The sequence below is a fragment of the Cryptomeria japonica genome, chromosome 8, assembly GCF_030272615.1.
Source record: "Cryptomeria japonica chromosome 8, Sugi_1.0, whole genome shotgun sequence".
In the NCBI taxonomy this organism is placed as follows: Eukaryota; Viridiplantae; Streptophyta; class Pinopsida; order Cupressales; family Cupressaceae; genus Cryptomeria; species Cryptomeria japonica.
The window spans coordinates 336,498,095-336,521,559 of record NC_081412.1 but is presented as its reverse complement, the minus strand read 5'-3'; the positions used below and the strand labels follow the sequence as shown (position 1 = coordinate 336,521,559).

Here is a 23,465-nt window from a genome sequence, read left to right as displayed (position 1 = left end):
AGCTTGGTGAAAATTAATAGTTATATTAGTTTGTTTATTCCTGCAAGAAGTTGCCCCCAATGCATGACAAATTTCAGTTTAAAATGCTTGATAAGTATATTCAGTCCTGTGTGGAGTTTCCACTCCTCTGGTTGACTTTAATTTTTTAATAATGCTCGTATTTAAGATTATTAGAAGCCTTGGGGTTTGATTGCAGGCTTCAAATTTCTTCATGTACTTCTAAGATTTTTTTAATTGTAAAGTCTGCTCATCTAATATGATTTATTTCTAATAGGCTTATGGTCATTTTTACACTTTGCAATATAATTTCTCAACTTGGCAACACGGCATCTTACTTTTGTGCTTTAAGATTACATTTATTGGATGTAAGTACTGTTTGTTTTTCTTTTCTTATTAACATAATTTTTATTTATATTTCTGCAAACTAAGGTTTTTATAAGCAAGACTATTTTTAATTTATTTTATTGAATGTTTGAGAGATTCTATCATAAAGTGAAGGTAGTAGTACATTTAATAACCTTTCTTTATATAAACCTATACATGCATGCAAGAAAATGAGTACATAGGCACATGGTGGCCTTTCCAAACAAATACCAGTATACCAAAGTGGTGGGCTACTGGATGTCAACATCGATCAATCCCTCCTTACAATTTTTATAAGTCACAAAAGTTGAAAGCCTATTTTGAATAAGTTTCAACTGTAAGTTATGTACATTTGTTTCCTAGAGTTGCAATAGTGTAGCAGCTGTAGCTTGACTAGAATCCTTGATTTACTCCGGAGCTTTGTCATGAGATCAAAACCCATGTAGTACAAGATCTGAAAAACATACAAGATAAAGTTGTAAAATCCCATTGTTCCCGCAAGGTGGGTTTCATTTCACAAATTGTCATGAGATATGTTTTGACATTAAAAATCACTCTACAGAATTTCTCATTTGTTTCTCCCTCAAATTTGATACTTATTTTTCTTTTTTAATCAAGCAGAGGCCCAGTGCAAAAGATCTACTAAAACTTCGTCTTATCAAGAATGCGAGGAAAAGCCCAAGGCTTCTTGAAAGAATAAGGTGTGTATGTTGGTTGGATTTTGAACTGTGAAGGATTGCCAGTACCTCTACGATGTTTTACACACAATGATTATCAGTTGTATCATTGCTGATTATTGGGAATTTCTAGATTTAGGTGTGCTTTAGGTAGGAAATGTTTGTATCAAAATGTCAATTACAATTTGTGCTGATTTTTAAGGTTTACTGAGAATTAATAATTTTTTTAAGAGTCACTAACCAGAAAGACTTTACTTATAATTACTGAATCTGACATGCATTTAACTGAGTTCTCAGAGAGCGTCCAAAGGTTCAGATTAGAAAAAGTAAAGACATCCAGAGGTTTGATCAAACTTATATGGAAAACTCTACTGAAAAAGTGAAAGTTCCCAAAGTATTAGGAGACGACGAGTCTCTTCTTTTCAGGTGTGTCAGCTCACTCTTCCCTGATATCTGTGTTTTGTCAAAAGCCAGAGATTCAGATGTGCTAACTTTATATTTAACTTTTTGTAGTAGTGGAAAGAGTGGAAGAAATGCTAGTTGGGATTTTGGTACAGCAGTTACTCAGAGCACGGGGACAGTTCGCAGTGCAGTGAAACCTCCACAACTTGTTGGAAATAGAGAAAGAAAGGCAGATGGAATATCCAATCAAAATGTTGTAAAGGGTGCATTTGATAGAGAAAATGAGTGGAATACTCTCTCTAGTTCTTCTAATGCATCGCGAGGAACATCTACAAGTATTGATCATGCAGAAAGCTCCTATGGAATTCCAGAAGAGGGAAGAGAGAATTTTTCTTTAGAGGATGTAAGACGTCTTACATCTTTTTTCTGTAGTTAGAAACTTCTGTTTGTCTTAGTAATAGGCATATTGATTAGTATTTTTAGTAGCTGAATATCTTTATGTTCAGGGGAAGCTATCTATTAGCAGTTCTGGGACTCTGGTGGGTGTCCATTTTCAAAGACAAGGCCAGGCCAATTCAGGTTCCACTGATAGGAGTTTTTCACAGGTATGCATGTTATCCAGCATGGTCTTATATCTGTGGGACTCTTTTTTGTTACCTTTATTTATTATCCATTTGCTTAAGTTCATATGATTTTGGTTCCACAGCTTAGCAGCAGAGATACATCTAGTGAAGATGTGTCCACTAGTGGTACAATTGTTGTTCGGAATAAAATTGATGAGTCAGAAATTATTGTTCAAAATCCTAGATCTAGACTAGGGAATCAAGAAAAGGCTTCAAATTTTTCTCGCGAAGACAGTGCGACTAATCTTGCTGAAGTAAGGCCCTCAATTTCGGATCCCTTCGAATGTTGGTAGATTATGTTACTTTATTTAACTATATGTTGATTGTGGCCTCTATTTTTCAGGCAAAGGCTGCATTGCAGGCTGGACAAAAAAGAGGAACTCCTAGAGAAAAGAATCCTTTATCAAAGGTCTACATAGAAGGACAGGAGTCAAAATCTATAGAAAGATCAGCTAGTACAACTTCTATGCGGTATTGCTGCTTTACTCCATAAATCTATGTCATATAGAGGTTGCACTTATTTCTATGCTTTGCTGCTGTTGTTTTCTTAAGTGAGGTGGTTTTGCCTGTATGAACTTAAAATATTGGAGGTGAAAGTTCTGTATAATGCATTCAACTGACCACTGTGTGAGTGATGCTGTCATTTATAGGGATACACGTGACCTTTGGGATGTACCAAAATCGACTTCAAAATCTACAGGAAGGCGAGTGAGTGAGGATGAGGATGGTGCTCGGTCTGCTGCAGCTGCATCATCTCCTGCATTATCCATGTTGCTAATTCCTGCATTGAAAGAGGTGGATAAATATAATTATTCCGACAAACATTCATATTATTGGTCCCAGGTGCTATCTTGATATAGAAGGTAGTTTAATCTGTTATCTAGTTCTGTCAGGATAATTAGATCAGTCAGTGTAGGCCATGCTTTAGTTTTTAGTTGATTATAACTGAATATCTTCTTAGAAGTAATTCTTAGTTATGGCCCATTCTAATTGCATAGAATTGGGAATGAATAGGGGAATTTCCTTGTTTTCATGTGATTAAATTCTTCTGCCAATTCACCTTCATGCTTTAAAATTGTGTTATTGCATCTAAACTATAAATGTTGGGATATCTATTGCAGTAAAAGTTGTTGAATAATTTTGGGTCTACTTTAACATAATGTGGCTATGGGAATTGGGATCCCAGTGGTTGTCAGACAAACAGAGAGTTCATCTAATAGGCAACCTACTACAGCTGCCACTCAAAGTTTTAGCTTCCTCTTTCCCTGCCAACTTGAGTTGGTTCAGCATCACATTACCATGGTTAGAGAAAGGAAGGAAGCATTAATTTATTGGGAAAGAAATTGGGTTAACATGGTTGTCAAATGCTTATCTAGGGTTAATGCATCAAAGAGTTGACGATTCACATAAGAGACAAAATAAGCTTACACAAGAGTCAACTAATGACATCTTTTATTTTCAGCAACATAGTTTGCAGACCATTGAAATATTTTGAATATACAATTCAATCAAAATAAAAGACTTGTTAAAGCTTTGCAGGATAGCAATAAATGAAAGCATACTTTTAGGAGAAAATCAATACAATCTGTTGTTGGTGCAGGTAATAATCTCAAGCTACAGTTTGGAGGGCTTTACTTTATGAAGAAAATGCAAGGGGAAGGGGCCCTCTAGTTGGTCCACCACTGATATTTTTTTCTTTGACTGGCTACTGTTGATGTGTCATTTTGTACATCAGAATTAAGGGAGCAAAGATCTTCTTTTAGACACCTGTCAAGTTAAGCAATCCATGAGTTGACAAACACTTAACAGGGGTTTATTACAAACATAGGAAAAAAAAGAATAAATAAGCAACAAGATGACAAACAAAAACACCACTACACTAATAAATTTTAAAGTGATTCTTGATAATCGAAGGAAAGAGAGGAGGGGTGTCATGCCCCTGAACATTTATCAATATTGTCATATACCTCTGCATATAGTTCTACATATTCACGGTTTTATTAGAATCCATGATATAATTGATTTCTGCTTGGGTTTATTTAATTGCATTGGCAAACTTTAAATATCCATGCATAACCATAATCCGAAAATGGCCTTACTAGTAAGACTTTGCCATTTTCCTATCTTGACCGATTCCTACACATTTGAGTCTCTTTCCTAGTTAGCAGTTTGTGAGATGAACGAACAGAATGGATTCTCAAATGCCACATGCAGTGAAGAAGCACAGGGACTGTTGGTAAAAAACAGTGATCCTATTCAACATGATAGCAATTGGAATTAAGGAGAATTATGATTACTAATAACCCTTGTTAAAAGGCGTACACATTAACAAACCATTAATTAAGGGCAAGAGTCACATGAAATAGGTTGCCACTTTTACAAAGAAGGTGACCCATGGAAGAGACATACCCCTTCAGCCGATGAAGGGGATATATAAGCGGCAGACCAACCATTCAATTAAGGGAGAGAAGGATGCATTAAGCAGATCAGGTCTGAGTTAGTAATATCCAGGTCATACAGCTGATTAGGCATTAATATAGTTAATTTCGTATGAGTTATAATATAATCTGCATTAATTATTATATCGAAGAAGGAGGAGGAAATAAGAACGTTAAGTCTGTATCAAGGGAAAATCATAAAGAATTACTATCAATAATCAGAATAGTAAAATGGGTATGCTGTATCACACCTGTTGTCATTTTATAACATCCTTGGTCCATCAGTGAGAATTGATCAGAGATATGTTCCATGGACCAGCGCTGCCCTAGTTGATCAAGGACAAAACCGATGTAATCATGAAATGTTAAGTGTGCTCTTGTGAGGAGGTGGAGTTCCCAAGCCTTTTCCTCCTTGAACTCGGAATCCCGGAATTCCCAGTTCCCAAGCCTTTTCCTCCTTGAACCCGGAATCTCGGAATTCCTAGTTCCCAAGCCTTTTACTCCTTGAACCCGAAATCCTAGAATTTCCATTTCCCAAGCCTTTTCCTCCTTGAACCTGGAATTTTTGTAATGTCCCCTTCTACTTGACGAGCAAATAAAAGATTGAATTTTGCTAGCCTTTACTATTCCCGGAGGCTAGAGCTAAATTTAATTTATAAGGGAATAAGAAATATAATTAATTATTAAAAGGGTCAAAAGATAGAGTATTTAATCTTTCATATTTAATTATTTTAATGGGGCCACTTTAAGTGATGACTTGAATTGTACCTAGGCCCTACTAGTGTGCCAAGGGGGGCGATACTTTTTTGTAAAGCCTAAATTAAATTTTTTATGATTTGAGCGGCTTATATGGAGGGCGATATAATTATTTACATGCCTTTGTAAAAACATAATTGAGCCCAACGTTTTGTGTTAAGCGGCTTGGCCAAGTCAAGCACTATTATAAAGTCAATTTATTATAAGTGTTTCGGCTTGTACAAAGTGAAATATTATTATTACATGAGGTAATGCAAGGATGGGAAAGAGGCGAAATATAAAGTGAATCGGAGTTTGGGCGGAGGTCATTTTTCACGATTATTGGTGTTTGACTATTCTCTCTTTTCAAACATTATATCATTTGAGCTCTGGACAAAACCCCAGAGCTTTTGTTCTGGACGAAAAACCAAGGCACACAGTGGTGATCTTTCTCCAAAACTTGCCGAATCTGAGCTTCCCATCCAGTAATCATGTGGCGGCGCTGAAACCATTTCGTGGTGGCTTGAAATCTTCTGCAAAAATAAGTCGAGGGTGTTGAAAGATCAAGGATTGCACACTAGGTGATCATTTGCTCACGCACAGAGCTTGCTCTTGTCTGAATGCCGCAAATATGGTTGGAAATAGAGGTGGCTTTTGAAAAATAAATTGAATGAATGATTCAATAAAAGGATAATTACATTGAATGATATACACACGTATATATAGAGGTTACAAGACGATGTTCTATAATTAGAACATAACGTTAAAGTAAAAGATTAAAGAGCTAAACGCTAAATTAAGCGTGTAAGCTAAATAAAGCTTAAAAGCTAATTACATAATAAAAAGCTAACTTAACAAGCTAAATAAGTCGACAACTTAAAATAGAAGATGACCATTATAGAAGATATTAATATTATTTGAACACCCTCGCTAATGGTCATTGTACTCAATACCCTACAAAAAACACTGTAGGTGTTATGATCACAGATGCAAAGAACACTTTGCTGCTACAGAGACCCTCCCAAAAGCCAAGAGTACCAAAAGCCATCCAAGCGAATGCAGCCCTTCACACGCGAATTAGAGATCTGGCACACGAATTACTGAAGCGTGAAACAATGATTTTGAGGAAAAAATCAGCAAACCCTTTTGTAGAAGAGTACCAAATCCAAAACTGACTACAAGATACCACAGTTGCAGATGTATGCCCTGGTAGGCGTGACCCAAACTGACTGCAACAAAGCTCGATTTTTGAGGAGAGAAATCGATCAAAACCAGAGAACTTCGTGAATCACAAATCCCATGCAAACTTCGTGTATTACAGATGATTTTTGAGGAAAAAATCGTAAAAACCAGCAAACAATTTTTGAAGAAAAAATCGTGAAAACCTAGAAATCCCACGCAAGCTTTGCGGATCACAGATAATAATTTTGAAGGAAAAAAAATCGAAACCCTGTGAACAATTTTTGAGGAAAAAAATGTGAAAACCAACCAAACAGGAAATTTGCTTATCACAAAGCATAGAAGGCTGACTCCTCTCCAAAATGCTCTACAACATGAGCCTTCTCTTGTTCCTGAGACCCTCCCATCCTAGATTGCACAGATGCCAACAATTTCCTGCAATCTTTCTTCATATGGCCAAACTGGTGGCAGTAGTTACACTGTACACTTTTCTTCTTCGAAGACTGTGTATATTGACCTTGCCCCTTATGCTAGAAGGACTGACCTTTACCCTTGTTCTTATCCAAAACTTCAGCTGTGAAGGCTTGTTCAGTGGACGAACTAGTATTGCTTTCAAACTGCTGCTTCCATCGATCCTACTGTAGAAGCTTGTTGCAGAGATTAGGAAACTTCAGATCAACATTAGTAGATGAGATATTGAGAGTATCAATGAAATGCTTGTAGGATCTGGGAAGGCTTTTCAGCGTGATCACTACCATATCCTCTTCCACCATGGTTCAGCCTATAGCTTCCAACTGGTCACGGATCTCCTTGATCTTCGTGAGATGTGCTTGGATAGATGACTTCTCATCCATCATGATAGAAAACAACATATTCTTCAGAAAGAAAGCTCGGCTCTTGTCGGATGTTTCATGAAGATCCTTCAAGAGATCCCAGATCTCTTTTGCTGTTTTACCTGAAGGCACCTGTGGGAGTTGATCATCTGTGACAGAGAGTTTGATAAACATGACAGCCTCTCGATTCTTCACATCATGTTTGTCTTGATCATCACCTGTTGTTGTAGGACGAGATTCCTTGCCCAAAACAAGCTGATCAAGGCAACGATATTCAAAGATCGATAACATGCGCTGTTTCTAGGTGTTGTAGTTGAGGCTGTTGAACTTCTGATTGTGTTCCAACATGATGTTGGTTAAAGATGCCATCACAGAAACTGAGGCTGAACGTGGTCAACCTAGTGAAGGCACAAAGAATGAGATAGAAGATTCTGATTAAAAATCAGAATAAAAGCAGCTGTTGAGAAAACTGAAACCCTATAGGAGAATTTTGGCACGAATTCCAAGGCACAAATTTTGAGGTTTGGAAGAAACCCAGAAATTAAAATTGTTTGCAAACTTAAAACAACATAAATGGTGCCCAAAAGACAGCGAAATTCCCGACGCCCACAAAATTAGTAGAAATCGTTGACTGTTTTTAAATTCCAAGGCAAATTAGCTGGCACAAAAAACGATGCACCCAAAAAAATATGATGATGACCCAGTTGAGGTCTCAAAAAACCCACCAAGAATCTGCAACCAAAATAAAATTTCGACTTGAATTGAAGGGTCAAAACCCTAGTCAAAAATTACAGAAACCCTAGGAAAATTTTCAACCTGCAAAAAAAAAAAATCCGCCCAAGAAGAGAAAAAGAACTTGCTCTTTTAAAAAAAAAAAAACAGTTTAAAAAAAATCTCTTCAATAAAAACTTCTAAAAATTTTAATAACAAAAACTTTCGAAATTTTAAATTTCCATGCTCTGATACCATGAAATATAAATTGAATGAATGATTCAATAATCGGATAATTACATTGAATGATATACACATGTATATATAGAGGTTACAAGACGATGTTCTATAATTAGAACATAACGTTAAGAAAAAGATTAAAGAGCTAAATGCTAAATGAAGCGTGAAAGCTAAATTAAGCTTAAAAGCTAAATAAAGCTTAAAAGCTAACTAACTAAAAAGAAAAAGCTAAATGCTAAATAAAGCTTAAAAGCTAATTACATAATAAAAAGCTAACTTAACAAGCTAAATAAGTCGACAACTTAAAATAGAAGATGACCATTATAGAAGATATTAATAATATTTTAACAGCTTTCAGTATATGGAAGATGTGGCTTGAAAATGAACCCCTTTGTAGCCTGCATGGGTTTCTAGCAGCAAGTGTAGTATCACTAAACACATTATTGGAGTCGTGGTCATTAAAGTTGATGAATATTTGAAGATAGGAACTTCCAGTAGCTATGCACACTTTGTTGAAGCTGGAGCAAATTTTCAGGAGTTTGGAGTTTAAAAGGATGTCATACAAGTTACCCTTAAGCATTTCATGCCTAGTACTGATGCTGGAAGCATTTTTGTGCATTCATTCTCATGTTTGGGAGACTTATCAGGTCTGCAATGTGTTTAAAAGATAATTTGTAATGTTTGAATTAGTTAACGAAGTTGGTATGAAGACTAGTTCTAGCAACTCCTTGTTTCCTATGCTATGTTGCAAATGTTTCATGCTTTGTGTATGCTCTTCTTCATGAATGAGATCTGAAAACATCAATGAACAAAACTGCTTTGTTGGTTACGTAAACTTGCAAACATAAATTTTAAACAACTTGCAAACATATCTTGAACACAAACTCGGAGATTAGCTACAGCAAAAGCAGTAAATTCCAATCATTAACCAGCAAGGTTATTTCATCAAAATATAACAGTAATTAGAAAATCAGATATTAATGAGTGGTATGCCAAGTGTTTGACAAAATGTCAAATATCAAAAATTGAGGAAAAATCAGACTAGTTTGAGCAAGGGTTCTCATAGTGGTATGAGAACTGGTGTTGGGGTTTTAGCTAAGAGACTAAACACATCGCTAAACGCATTGAAATCTGCAAACTAATATCACATTATCAAATCATACACAAACTGTTTGACGAAATAACCAGCTGATTGTAAGGGAGAAGTAACAAATTTGTAGTGCATATCAGAGGTAAGTCATTGCAGTGAGTTGATTCTATGAACCCACGAGTAATTAGCCCACACAAATATTACACCAAACGTAGAGCACAAGAACAGAAACAGGAAGTAGTAGAAGAACAGGATCCCTTGATCATGGCAGAGCAACAGAATGAGGGTGGAAATGGTCAACCCAACATACTAGATGTATTAGATCAGTTGGCTCAACAACAACAACAGATGATGCAAAACTTCATGCAGTCACAACAGCCGCTGCTGAATGCAATTGGTAATTTAAGGGTGCAGCCACAGGCACAGAATCGAGATGGAGAAGAAAGTGAGATTGGACGAGAAAATCTTGTTGGAGCAGCTTGTAATGCTGTTAGGACAGCAAACACAAGGTTTGATCGGCCATTGAGACCCACATTTTTGCCCAGAAGAAATGAAGTGGAAGAGGGTCCTAAGGAAGAGGTTGAAGAAACTCATATCACGGATGACATCATGGATGCTTATGATGACTATATGGCACTAATAGAGGAAGTCAAGACATTAATAAATTTGAATTAGTTCACATATCAGCGGAAAGATAAGGCCGGATTCCTACTGGAAAGGCAAGACAAAGGGTCTAGAAGGTAAACTGGGCAAGGCACTCAACCCAAGGAGTATAAGGAAGCATTAAATAAGGTTCCTTTACAGACGTTCGATGGGAGCAGAAAGACAAGTGCTAGATCATGGGTGCATAAAGCAGACATATTCATATCACTTAACCCATGGAGGAGGATAAAGCTATACAATTTCCCATAATGCATCTGGAAGGAGTAGCTTATGACTTGTGGCACTACGGATTAGTGTCACAAGATCATGCCATTGTACACTCCTATGGGGAATTTGTAAACAAGCTGATTACTTGATTTGACAAGAAAGACATAGAGGTCTACTACAGAGATCTAGCTCAACTCAAGCAAGTGGGACATGTGGAATCATACATCAATGAGTTCCAGAAGATTGCAGTGGTGGTTCCAGATATGTCAGAAAAGAGGGTCACCATGTTGATTGTAGAAGGGTCAAGTGATAGATTAAGGCGACTAGTCAAGGCACATAAGCCTAATACTTTGCAGGATGCCATTGGTTTAGCTCTTGACCTTGAAACTACACCTTCCATTAAACCACAGAAGAAAAGTTTCAGTGCATGGAAACCAAATAAAAAGGGTGTTAATCAGCAGAAGCATACATCACCAAAGGATGATCAAGAGTCTAGGAATGAACTGAGAAGGAAGAAGCTATGCTTTTCTTGTAAGGAACCATGGGAGTTGGGACATCATTGTCTTGGAAAAGGTAAGGCCCACCTAATTGAGGCCATATCAGATGATGAAGAGCTAGAAGAGCAAGAGACTAGTACTAGAGACGAAAGTGATCATGAGGATCAGCCTCTGCAGGTAGAATTGGAAGATACTACAACGAAAGAAATTCTATGCCAGCACTATTGCCACCTTATCTGGAGTACCCAAAAGTTGTCCTTTTCGATTGAGAGGTGTCCTTGAGGGGCAACAAATGGTTTTTTTAGTGGATAGTGGAGCTACACATAATTTTATTGATGAAGGACTAATGGCGAAGTGTGGACTACAAGTTGAGGACTTCCCAAGATTTAGTGTTATTGTCACTGATGGATTTACACTAAGTTGCGCTAGGGTGGTACCCTAGTTGAGCATTCAGTTTGGGGATTATACCTTAATGGATGACTTTAATGTGCTTGGGCTTAGCAATATAGATGTTGTCTTGGGACGCTAGTGGTTAGAGTCACTTGAGCGATATGTTCAAGATTTTGTCTAGATGCAACTTGAATTTATGATGGATGGTAAAAAGATTGTGCTTAAAGCTATGTTGGACAATGGTCCTCGAGTGGTTTCAACAAGGAGGATGGAGGCTCTATATAGACATGGTGATGTGGATTGGGTAGCTTACTGTCTTGTGTCTACTACACCTTCCTCCAATACCGAGTCGCAACATCATGCAAATATTCAAACAGTGTTGGATAAACATAGTAAGGTGTTTGGGGAAATGCCCCCAAGAAGGCCACCTGAACGTGAGTTTGAGCATGTCGTAGAGCTTGAAGAGGGCACCAAGCCCGTTATCACTAAGCCCTACCGAGACCCACACCATTTTAAAGAAGAGATCGAGAAAACAATCAAGGAATTACTAAGCATGGGACACATTTGGCCTAGTTCCAACCCCTTTACTTCATCAGTTGTTTTGGTTAAAAAGGATGGCGTTATGCGCATGTGCATAGATTATAGAGCCCTAAACAAGAAGACTATTAAGAACATGTACCCCATTCCCAGGATCGACGAGTTACTTGATGAGTTGCATGGGGCCATGCATTTTTCTAAGATTGATCTTCGTTCCGGCTATCACCAGATACGAGTCCAGGAAGAAGACATACATAAGACTGCTTTTTGTTGTCACTATGGATGCTTCGAGTTCCTAGTCATGCCATTCGAACTCACCAATGCATCGGCGACATTCCAGTCTTGCATGAACTGCACTTTTTCAGATCAGTCGTGTAAGTTTGTACTAGTTTTCATTGATGACATATTGATATACAGTAAGTCCTGGAATGACCTTTTTTAGCATTTGGATTTGGTGTAGACTAATTGATACCCTCCTGGATATGTGCTCAGCCCTGAATCTGTTATTAGTGGGGCGCGTTAACCAGAAGAATAAGTGGGAAGGTTGCCCTTTACACCAGTCATTAAGGATTTGTTCCAACATCGGCTAGGATTAAAGGCTGCCAGCCCTATGAGCGGCTTAAGCCGAGATTATAAACCACCGTATACAATAGTCTAAGTGGAAGATTATGAGCCATTGGTGAAGGCTTGATAGCTAGGGTAAATAAATGAGTCCGGTTGGGTATTATGGGGGCTCAATCAATGTATGCGAAGGCATCTAAATGTGAGTTCGAGATGACGGAGATACTTTACCTTGGGCATGTGATTGGAGATGATGGTTTTAAGGTACACCAAGAGAAGATTCAGGCTATTTTGGGTTGGCCGCCACTTAAGAATATTTTAGAGTTGAGAGGTTTCTTGGGCTTATGTTGTTATTACAAAAGGTTTGTGAAGGGCTTCTCACAATTGGCATCACCACTTATAGACCTCACAGAAAAGGGTGCATTTCATTGGTTTGATGAAGCACACGTGACATTCGACAAGCTTAAGGAAGTCATGAGCTCATGTCCAATATTGGCGCTACCTGATTTTACACAGCCATTTGTCTTGGAGTGCGATGCATCGGGTCAGGGGATAGGTGCAATTCTGGTGCAAAATCGACATCCTATTGCATACAAGAGCAGAAAACCAAGGGACACGGAAAGACTACTCCACATATGATAAGGAGATGCTAGCAATTATGCATGCACTAGCTAAGTTTATACAGTATTTGCTAGGGACTAAATTTGTGGTCAAGATTGATCACAACAATCTTAAGTATTTTTTGGAACAAAAGGATTTGAATGAACGACAATAGAAGTGGGTGAGCAAGATTCAGGTTTACGACTTCGATGTGGAGTATATTAAGGGGAAGAAATATATTGTTGCCGATGCATTGTCCAGAAAACCAACACTCGGTGCTCTCACTGAGATTTCAGCTGATTGGAATTCTTAATTAGTGGCCGAGTACACCAAAAATGACTTTGCTTGTGATTTAATTGATAGATGGGCAAGATGATTGATAGAGGGGCAGGATGATAGGTATCTTGTGGTTGATGATAACATTTATTAGAAGAACAGGATATATCTTGTACCAAGATCAAAGTTAAAGGTCAAGATTATGAGGGTGATACATGATTCACCTCTAGTAGGACATCCAGGGTTCTTCAAAACCTAATGACAGATTCGAGAGAGATTCATTTGGAAGGGATTAAAGGATGATGTGTTGCAATATGTTAGAGAGTGCTCTACTTGTTAGCAGAAAATGTCAAAACATACGTTCCCTACAGGCCTTCTACAACCATTGCTAATACCTAAACAAAAATGGGAAGGAATATACATGAATTTTATTACAGGACTTCCACATGTTTAGGGGAGAGATTGCATATTTGTGGTTGTTGATAGATTAACTAAATATGCACTTTTCTTTGCTGCACCTACTGACTCACAACACTATTGTTAGTGATCGGGACAACAGGCTTTATGCGCTTCCCAAAACAGGTTGTATGCGCTTCCCAAAACTATTGTTAGTGATCGGGACAACAGGCTTTCTTAGTATGTTTTGGTAGGAGTTGTTCCAATTAGCAGGTACAAAATTGACACCAAGCACGAGCTACCATCCACAAACCGATGGTCAAACAAAGATAGTGAATAAATGGATTGAGGGCTACCTGTGGAATAATGTTGTAGGGCAGCAGTGTTCTTGGATTAGATGGCTATATTTAGGTGAGTAATGCTACAATAGCACCTACCCCATGTCTATTGGCATGTCTCCTTTCAACCCATGTCTATTGGTGTTATATGAGTATGATGCACTATCATTTATGGATTTGGCCTTCAATGATAGTAAAGTCCCTCGGGCGAAAGAAATGATGTAGAGCTATCAAGGTATTCTCAAGGTAAAGGATAACTCCAACACGCTCAAAACCAAAAGATGTATGCAAACAAACATTGTGTTGAGAGATCTTTCGAGGTTGAGGACTTAGTTTTCTTGCGTCTACAACCATACAGGCAATCGATGCTGAAGAAAAGTGAAGCAAAAAATCTTAAGCCGCGTTTCTATGGGTGCTACAAGATACTAAGAAGGATTGGGGAGGTTGCATATGAACTGTAACTTCTAGAATGCAGTAAAATCCACAATGTGTTCCATGTTTCATGCCTCAAGAAAGCATTGGGCCAGTATACGGTTTCATCTCCAGAACTACCACCCCTCAATGAGAAAGGAAATTTGGTTTTAGTACTTGAGAGTATTGTTGATATAAGGGAGAGGAAGTTGAGGAATAGGACAATTCGTGAATATCTGGTCAGGTGGAGAGACTTACCGATTGCGGATGCAACTTAGGAAAGTGAACATATTTTGCAACATCCCAATTTGTGATTGCTAGAGGACTAAGAATCCCAGGAAAGGAGGATTGTGATATCCCCTTTCGCTTGATGAGCAAATAAAAGATTGAATTTCGCTAGGCTTTACTATTCCTAGAGGCTAGAGCTAAATTTAATTTACAAGGGAATAAGATATATAATTAAATATTAAAAGGGTCAAAAGATAGAGTATTATGGGGCCACTTTAAGTGGTGACTTGAATTTTACCTAGGCCAACCTATTAGTGTTCCAAGGGGGGCGACACTTTTTTGTAAAGCCTAAATTAAATATTTTTATGATTTGAGAGGCTTATATGGAGGGCGATATAATTATTTACATGCCTTTGTGAAAATGTAATTTAGCTCAGCTTTTTGTGTTAAGCGGCTTGGCCAAGTCAAGCTCTATTATATAGTCGATTTTTTTAAGTGGTGCAGCTTATACAAAGTGAAATATTATTATTACATGAAGTAATGCGAGGATGGGAAAGAGGCAAAATGTAAAGTGAATTAGAGTTAAGCGGAGGTCACTTTTCACGACTATTGGTTTTTGACTATTGTCTCTTTTCGCACATTATATCCTTTGAGCTCTGGACAGAACCCTAGAGTTTCCATTCTGGATGAAAACCCAAGGCACATAGCAGTGATCTTTCTCCAAAACGCGTTGAATCTGAGCTTCCCATCCAGTAATCACGTGGCAGCGCTGAAACCATTTTCATGGTGACATCAAATTGTTTTGCCCCGTGAGGTATGATTCAGAACATTAAAGAATGCGAGCAAAATAGAATAGTACACATATGCACGAAATGTAGAGAACTCATAACTATATATTCATCAATGCCAACATTACAATGTATCTTCAAAATAACATAGTAGCATCAGCATAATCATAATACCATCTAGAGGTTGGGGTACACAGATATATATACATGGGGTGTCGACCGGCTGCTAGCGCCAACCGTCAGCAATCGTCAACCAATCGCCGACCCTTAATCATTTACTAACAAATACTAATTTCCTGATAACATCATCCCCCCCAAAAAAGAGAGTCGTCTTCAGACGACACACCAAAATTGGGATACCATAATGACAACAACTGCAAAAGAAATCAAGGAGCTTGGGGTCGAGAAAGCGTCCCTGAAGAAGGTGTAGGAGGAGGGGTCGGTGCAGATGCAGCCAACTACTCTCTCAACTGACGAACCTGTTGCGTCCTATACTGGAGTTCCCGCTTGAGTACCAGGTGCCGCTCCCGCGAAGTCTTCACCATGAACACGACCTCCATGACTTCCTTATGTTTCTTGTTCAACTCCTCCAAAACTGAAGTGAGGCGAGTCTCTACTGTTGCTCGTGTAGCCGCCTCCTATTCCAATTCTGCCTTTGCCTAGACCAACTCCTCCTCCAATGCAGTCACCCGAGCCCTCTGCTGCAGGAGCTCCTCCTCAATGGTCTGTAGCCGGGTGGCTAGCTCCTCCCGAGTTGTGATGGTTGCCACCTGCTCTGCCTCCGCCCCAAATGCCAAATGTTGTGCACGTCGGAGCTGATAGTAGTCGTCTTGGAATGTCTGCTCCACCTTCCGCAACAAGTATGTCCCACTCTCACCTGTAGGCACCTTGCACCTCCATTCCTCCATCATGGCAGGCGTCTCGACTGCAGGCCATCCCCTCAAATCAAAACACCTGGCAAACTCCTCGGCACATCCCCCTGCGACAAATGCAAGAAGATCCTCCACTACACTCTGTTGAAGAGCCAGTTCCTGAATTGAAGCCACCATCTATCGTGCACTGGACTCCACATTTGCCAAGGCAACCATCCTCTATGCACTGGCCTCCATCTCTGCCAGAAATTGCTCCATCGCACTTGACTCACTCTGCATAGTGGATGCTATTTGTTGGTTAGGCTCAACAGCCCTATAGTCCTCTCCAAGCACCTTATCCTGAACGACATCCATAGTTGACTCCTGGTGGTGGTGAGAACTCCCCTCCTCTAGATCTACTATCTCTGGCGACACCAATGGTTGTGGTGAAGGAGGTTGAGATCCAACTGGTGTCATGGGAGTTGCCTGGTAACGGTCCAACCATGCATCCCATGCGTGGAGCGTACTCTCCAACTCAACCTCTTTCTCTCTAGCAGGCTCCTGACTAGCAGGCACACTCTCCAACTCGGCCCCTTGCTCTATAGCGAGCGCCTGGCTCATGGGCATTTCGTGTGCTGCTGGGGCGACACTAAACGGTGTCTGCTTGGGTGGTCGCAATCGCCCGAATCCTGGCACTGGTATAGCTCCCACTGTCTTCACCTCTCTCAAAGGTCTAACCGCCCTCGATGGTGCTACTCCAACCGTACTTGTACCACTCATGGGCGCACCCATGACACCTCCACGTGTACCGCCACCATCACTATCCAATGTCTCCTGTCCATGACTCCATCCCACTACTCCTCGACTAGCTAGACGAAAGGCATCATTGCCGACACTGCTGCTGGAAGAGGTATCTGCCGACCCTTCCCTTGCACTGCTCTCCTCCTCAGCCAACTTTGGCTCACTCTCCGAAGCCACCACTTGCTGCCGCCTTCCCTTCCTGCTAGGTTGGAAGTCCCCACCTCTTGTGAAGGTATCTAGGTGAGTCCAGTAAAAGATAGGTGGCTGCGAGGGGTCCACTCGGTTCTGCGGCTTCCACACATGTCATTCTGAGGGTACCTGTGTTCGAACGGCCTCCAGAAAAAGTCCAATGGCATGAAAGGGCATATAGAAGGCTTTATGTTTCGGCATGAGGAATTCATGAATCCTATTCGGCAGTACAGACGCCCAATCATACACTGTACCATTCCTTAACCCATTCATCAAAGCTATCATGGATACAACAGTGTCTGAGGCTCAACTGGCTCCCGTAATTCTACTCTTCATCACATCGAGTAGATATTGCCATTCACCTGGCACAATGTAAGACTTGAATTTCTTTAGCCCTCGTCCCTTTGGCGCATTCACTCGTTCCCATTCCTCTGCTGCCAAGTCATCGCGACACACTAACTGTAGAAGTTTCTACCTATTTTCCAGCTGACATCTTTGTGGCGTATTTATCAACTTTCTTGCCCTTGCCAGGAATGCCGAATACTCTGGTAAATGCTTATGATGTAAATGACACCGTTACTGTGCTCTTCTTGTAGGTGAATACAGATTCCCTAGCATGTCTGTCATATGCAGTAATCATCATCCTGAGACATGGCTCAAAATCTCGAATAGCAAACACAGGCATTTGGATTGCCCAGTGCACTTGTGCATGCCGAAGGGAATACTTGATGGGGTGATTGTCTGGAGTCTCCAGCCACCACCTTCTACACACAGTCCCGCTCAACCCTTCGAAGGTGATGGTATTTGCTGCGACCTTTGCCAACATTGTCTTCCCTTTCCCAACTTTGCCTGTATCCATCCTGCCTACAACCCTCACTCTTGACGGCAATGTTCTTTTCCCTTTGTCCATGGCTGCACTACTGGATTTTGGCATTGTTGCTTTCCTGGACAGTTGTTGTTTCAAAGGCTCCAACTGCTGTAATTGTTTCTCCAATCTCATTTTGCCTTTCTAGAGCCCATTAATTAAACTTAGTAATTGGCTGGATAACACTTGGCTCTAGCTTGTACGGATTTGTACCACGATTTTGCTTCTTGCATCGTACTGCTTGTATAGTCTTCACTCGACACCTCTTGAGAGATGTACGGATTGGTTTGTGTGCCCCGAACCCTTTGCTTCCTGCACATACGACCTTACACACTCTATACGAATTTTCCTGTCACTAGCAATGTATGAGATTGGCAGTGTATGGATTTCCTTGCTCCCATCGTCCTCCTTTGTTATGCTGTACAAAAATCTTGCCTAATCATACGGAATGCTACTACTTGGTCATGCGGATTTATCACTTCCTTCGCTATCTTTTGCCATCGTATGGATTTTATATACTTTTGCAATTTGAATCGTATGGATTTTATATACGGATATGCTTCAGTACGGCCCCTCTTGTCTCTTCTGTGGCCGATGTCTTCGTCCTGTCCATCGGCCATACGATGCTCCTTCTCCTTCGGTCATATGAATTTAAATTTGCCTTGGATTGTACATTTGTCCATACGGATTGGCGATTGCCGTTGGCTTTCTTCTTTTGTGTACGGAATCACCTTGTCCCCTCTCTTTCGCTGTACGAATTTTTTTTTTTTTTTTTTCCTTCTGCCAATATGTGGTCCGTACACTTCTTGCACATTTCTCTTCCTGCAATCTTATATTTTATTTTCACCACCGTACACCTCTTTTTTTTCCTCCGTACGGTTTTAACAACTCGACCATACGGTGATTTCCCCAAATTTTAAATTTTTTTGTTTTTTTAGACAAAAAAATTACCCTTTCAATTTGTCTGGCTAGGCCCCACCTTTGGACAAACTGGGTCATTCTGCTGCTACTTGCGGTGATATATTTTTAATTTCGACCCGTTCATTGTGTCCTTTATTGGCTGGTCGCCCAACATCGACAACTTGATTGCTCCATTCTCTGCTACTTCTCGGACTTTCTAGGGACCCAGCCATTTCACTTTAAATTTTCCAGGTTTTATTTCATTTCAGCCGTTGTACTTCAACACCCATTGGCCTGGATGGAATTCCATACGTCTAAGATGCTTATCATGCCAAAACTTTCGTCGTTACTGAGCTGCTTTAGTGGCCCGTTGGGCCATCATTTTACGTTCATCCAACTTACCCAACGTATATAGTCGTTCCCATAGACTCTCCATGTCTCCTAGTCGGTTCTCAATTGCTATCCATAGGCTAGGTACCATGAATTCTGCTGGTACAATGGCCTCCTGATCGTACATCAACTGAAAGGGTGTCTGCCCTGTTGTCACTTTGTACGTGGTCCTGTACGCCCATAGTATGGATGGTAGCTTTTCTTCCTAGTCTTCTTGTTCGATCCCGCATGATTTATAGATTACCGATACCAATATTTTGTTAGCGGCCTCGACAAAGAATGAAAAATCTTAAACTCCGTCGTGAGCAATTTAACTACATTGTTCACAAAGTGCCCACCTCTATCACTTGTCAATTGAATAGGAATGCCATACCTCGTAATGATTTGTTCATAAATGAACCTTGCAGTACTCAAAGCGGAGTTATCAAGCAGTGTCCGTGCCTCTGCACACTTTGTCAAATATTTAGTGGCCACCACAATGTACCGACAGCGTTGTGCACAACTGGCCTTCAACGGTTGGATGAAATCTAGACCCCATCGCTCGAACAATTCTTGGGAGGGGCATAAAGTCCCTCTTTGATGGTTTTCCTGCCCTCTAGCAAGTATCGCAGCCCACCACCCATTCACGCGCATCATTATACAGGGTAGGCCACCATAGTCTTGCAAGCAACACTTTTTGCGTCATGGTATCGGGTCCCATGTGACCACCTCCAGGTCCTTCGTGTGCTTCCCTTAGCACTCTTGGAATCTCCTCTTCCATAACACACCTTCGCAGTACCTAATCAGGTTTCATTTTGTAAAGTAACCCATTAATCAATTTAAATTTCCTGCTTCTCAGAACCAACTTCCTTCTTTCTCCTGGTAGCATGTCTGCTAGAAACCGAGAGGTTGACAAGAACTCCTTGATGCTTCCGTACCATGATGGTAATGCAGCTATTTGAAATAAATGGGCATCGGGAAAATCGTCATTGACTCCATCGGGTGGCTCTCCGTATTTAATCTGTGACAGTTGATCAGCAATGACATGGCTCTTGCTAGGAAGCACAATAATTGTGAATGTGAACTCTTGAAGGAGGAGACACCACTGACTGATCCTCCCCTGAATAATAGGTTTGTTCACCAGGTACATCAATGCCTGATGATCAACATAAAATTTAAATGGTGTCGCCAACAGATAATGGGGAAATTTTTGCACAACATAAACCATCCCGAGGGCTTCCCTCTCGGTAGTACTGTAATTCTTCTCTACCTTCGACAATAACCGGCTAGCAAAATAAATGGGGTGATCGAGCCCATGTCCTCCCTCTTGTGCTAAGGTGGCACCAATTGCATAGCTAGAGGCATCCACATGGACGTGGAATTCTCTCTCCCAATTAGGGTAGGCAAGAATGGGTGCAGCCACCGGCCTCGTCTTTAGTTCGTCAAACACTTTTGCTTGCGCCGTCTCCCATACTTACGACTCCCCCTTCCGAGTGAATTTGTCCACGGGGTACGAAATCTGCGTGAAGTTTTTAATAAACTTCTGATAGTACCCTATGTGGCCAAGGAAGGACTTGATTTCTGACACATTTGTTGGAGACTCATCTCCACTAGTACCCTTACCTTATTTGGGTTTGTCTTCAAACCGACCTTACTGACAATGTGGCCGAGCAATTTTCCCTGGGGTACCATAAACCTGCGTTTCTCAGGGTTCAAGGCTAGTCAGCCCCTCCGACATCGTTCCATGCATTCCCGTAATGCCACCAAGTGATTGTCCTGTCCACTATAGATGGACCAATCATCCAGGAAGGCCTTGAAATTCCCTACAGACGTTTTGTTGAAAATATGGAGAACTATTCTCTGGAATGTAGCAGGAGCATTGCACAATCTGAACGACATTTGGTTGTACGCATATACACCATCTTCTACCACGAATGTGGTCTTCAGTTTGTCCTCCTTAGCTATAGAGATTTGGTTGTATCTTGAAAAGCCATCCAGGAATGAGTACATCTCATGTCCGGCTACCTCCTCTAGGATACTTACTATCTGTAAAGGGTATCGGAAACGGGTCCTTTATGGTGACCCCATTGAGACACTGAAAATACACACAAATGCAGATTTGGTTGGCCTCCTTCTTGAGTGATATCATTATCGGTGAGACCCACTCACTTGTTTCGACTCGGAATATGATGTCTGCCTTTAGTATCCGCTCAATCTCTTCATTCACCCGGGTAGCATAATTTTTATTCATGCGGTACAGTCTCTTCTGTACCGGTTGAGCTCCTGGTACCAATGGGATCCGGTAGACACATAGTTCCGGAGGAACTCCCTTTAGGTCTTTATAGGTCCATGCGAACACATCCTTATACTCCATGAAAATCTTGAAGGGTGTTGCCTTCAACACTCAGTCCCAGTCATCCCCAACTAGAATATTCTTGGGACTTGTTTCATCCCCCATATTCGTCTCCTTCAGGTTGGAGTCCTCGTACCTTATGGGTTTGTCTTTAGCAAATTGGTGCGTCAGGGTGTCATTAACTTGAGCGACCCCTTCCTTATATTCTCTATACTCAGGTGGGAACACGTCCTTCTCCTCTGGTACTTCTATTTGCAACATGTGACATGCAGGATGGAAGACTTCATAATCCTCCACCTACCAGTGGAAAAGTCCATTCAGCGAGCCCACCTCATCTTCAGAACAACCCTCCAGCTCTAAAACACCGTCATCATCGAGCTCTATCTTCTTTTTGCCCTCATCGATCCCAGAAGGTTCTTCTTCCGATTCGGATTCCGAGGAGGATGCCAACTCCTCACTCACCATTTGCATCCTCAGGTCGATCAAAAATTTCTGACCCCCACTTTCCATGGATAGCGTATTACTCTTCCAGTTGTCGTTTACCCTGGATGCGATGAGCCATCCTCTCCCAAGGATTGCATCATAACCTTTCTTTTTAAGAGGGATAACTACAATTTCTAGAATGAAGGGCTGAGTGCTAATGGTTACCCGTTGTGCCATGAGGGTCCCGTCTGGCTTAATGTCGTGTTGATCGGCCCCGACTAGGTTAAATGTTGATGGCCACAATTTCGGCTTCCCCAATTTCCTCCATGTTTCTTCAGGGAGCACGTTCACCCTAGATCCTCCATCGACAATGGTGTCGGTGAGGATCGTACCTAGTATTCCCATTTCTACTACAGCAGGGTGTCTTCTGCTATTCACAGCCAGTAGCATTGGGTTCGTCGAAGGGCTGACTGGAATCTCCATGTGGAGTGCCGCCGTATGGAAAGGCACATCTATGGTGCTGGGAATGGCCTCCTTCAGTCGTGGCATAGTGTTGAGAAGGTCCCTAATTTTTATGGACACCTCTGTCTGCAATACTTGTCTGAGGATATTTTGCTTGGATTCCACAGAAGTGCAGGTGGCCTCATTTGTTGTTTCCCTTTGCTCCATCTCCCTTTCAACGTCGGCCTTAGCTTCCCATACCCTCTCCTTTTCCGTATGAGGGTCTAGGTATGTAGCCTTTTTTGCTTGCACTCGTGTGATTGCTAGAGTCGCCTCTTCCTTTAGTCTGTCGATGGTCAATAGGTTCATCCCTGACTTCGGGTAGGTCCCATCATCATGGTCACCTGGACCGCACCATCTGCACAGGTGTTGCAAACTTTCTCCCTTCGGGCAATCCCTAGCAAAATGGCCCCATTCACTACAGGCTTGATATTGAATTGTTGGTCGGCCTTTGGCATCATACTGCATCCGATGGATATTATTGTTGTTGTTTTTTCCTCCCCTCTAGTTATTTAATTAGCCACCGGATGATGCAGCTGTATTGGCCGGCTGCTATGGGGTGGCCACTACCGCGATTGTTGATGGCTGCTCCTAGGTAAGGAGTACTTGTGCACCTCTGGTCTTCATGTTGTATGGGCACTCCTTGGTGGAGTGTCCCAACAGTTGACAAATATCACAAAAGGCCTTTTTAGGGCACGTGCCTTTAGTGTGACCTTCTTTACAATCGGCACACCATAGCTCCCCTTCATTTTTACTACTACTTCCCTTCATAGCTTTATGCATATCTTTCTGAAGGGCTTGTACGTTTTTGCTTGATTCCTCGTCGCTGCTGCTCACCTTGGACGAGTCATCATCCAACTTGTTTTTTCTTTTTTCGGGACGTTTTGTCTTCGCTCTCTATGTCCATGGCCCTGTTATAGGCATCTTCATAGGACGTAGGGGGGACCACCTTCATTTTCCTCTTCAAGGAGGATTTTCAACCCTCCACGAACCAGCTCTTCTTCAATCCGTCGGCTGGTTGGTTTTCCAT

The 23,465-nt window shown here is 41.0% G+C and overlaps 1 protein-coding gene across 5 annotated transcripts in view; it reads left to right on the top strand.

Moving 5' to 3' along the window:
* Window positions 1–23,465, top strand: part of LOC131079117 (uncharacterized) — a 271,457-nt gene that overhangs the window by 214,069 nt on the left and 33,923 nt on the right. For 2 of the 5 annotated variants that reach the window (XM_058016999.2, XM_059209757.1), the window contains exons 11-17: window positions 985–1,064; window positions 1,338–1,466; window positions 1,554–1,845; window positions 1,949–2,047; window positions 2,149–2,319; window positions 2,409–2,536; window positions 2,716–2,860. In XM_058016999.2, the coding sequence (XP_057872982.2) occupies window positions 985–1,064; window positions 1,338–1,466; window positions 1,554–1,845; window positions 1,949–2,047; window positions 2,149–2,319; window positions 2,409–2,536; window positions 2,716–2,860 (1,044 nt within the window). Of the gene's footprint in view, window positions 1–984; window positions 1,065–1,337; window positions 1,467–1,553; window positions 1,846–1,948; window positions 2,048–2,148; window positions 2,320–2,408; window positions 2,537–2,715; window positions 2,929–23,465 lie in introns of all 5 variants that reach the window. The other 3 variants (XM_058017017.2, XM_059209756.1, XM_058017007.2) reach the window with 2 other exon arrangements.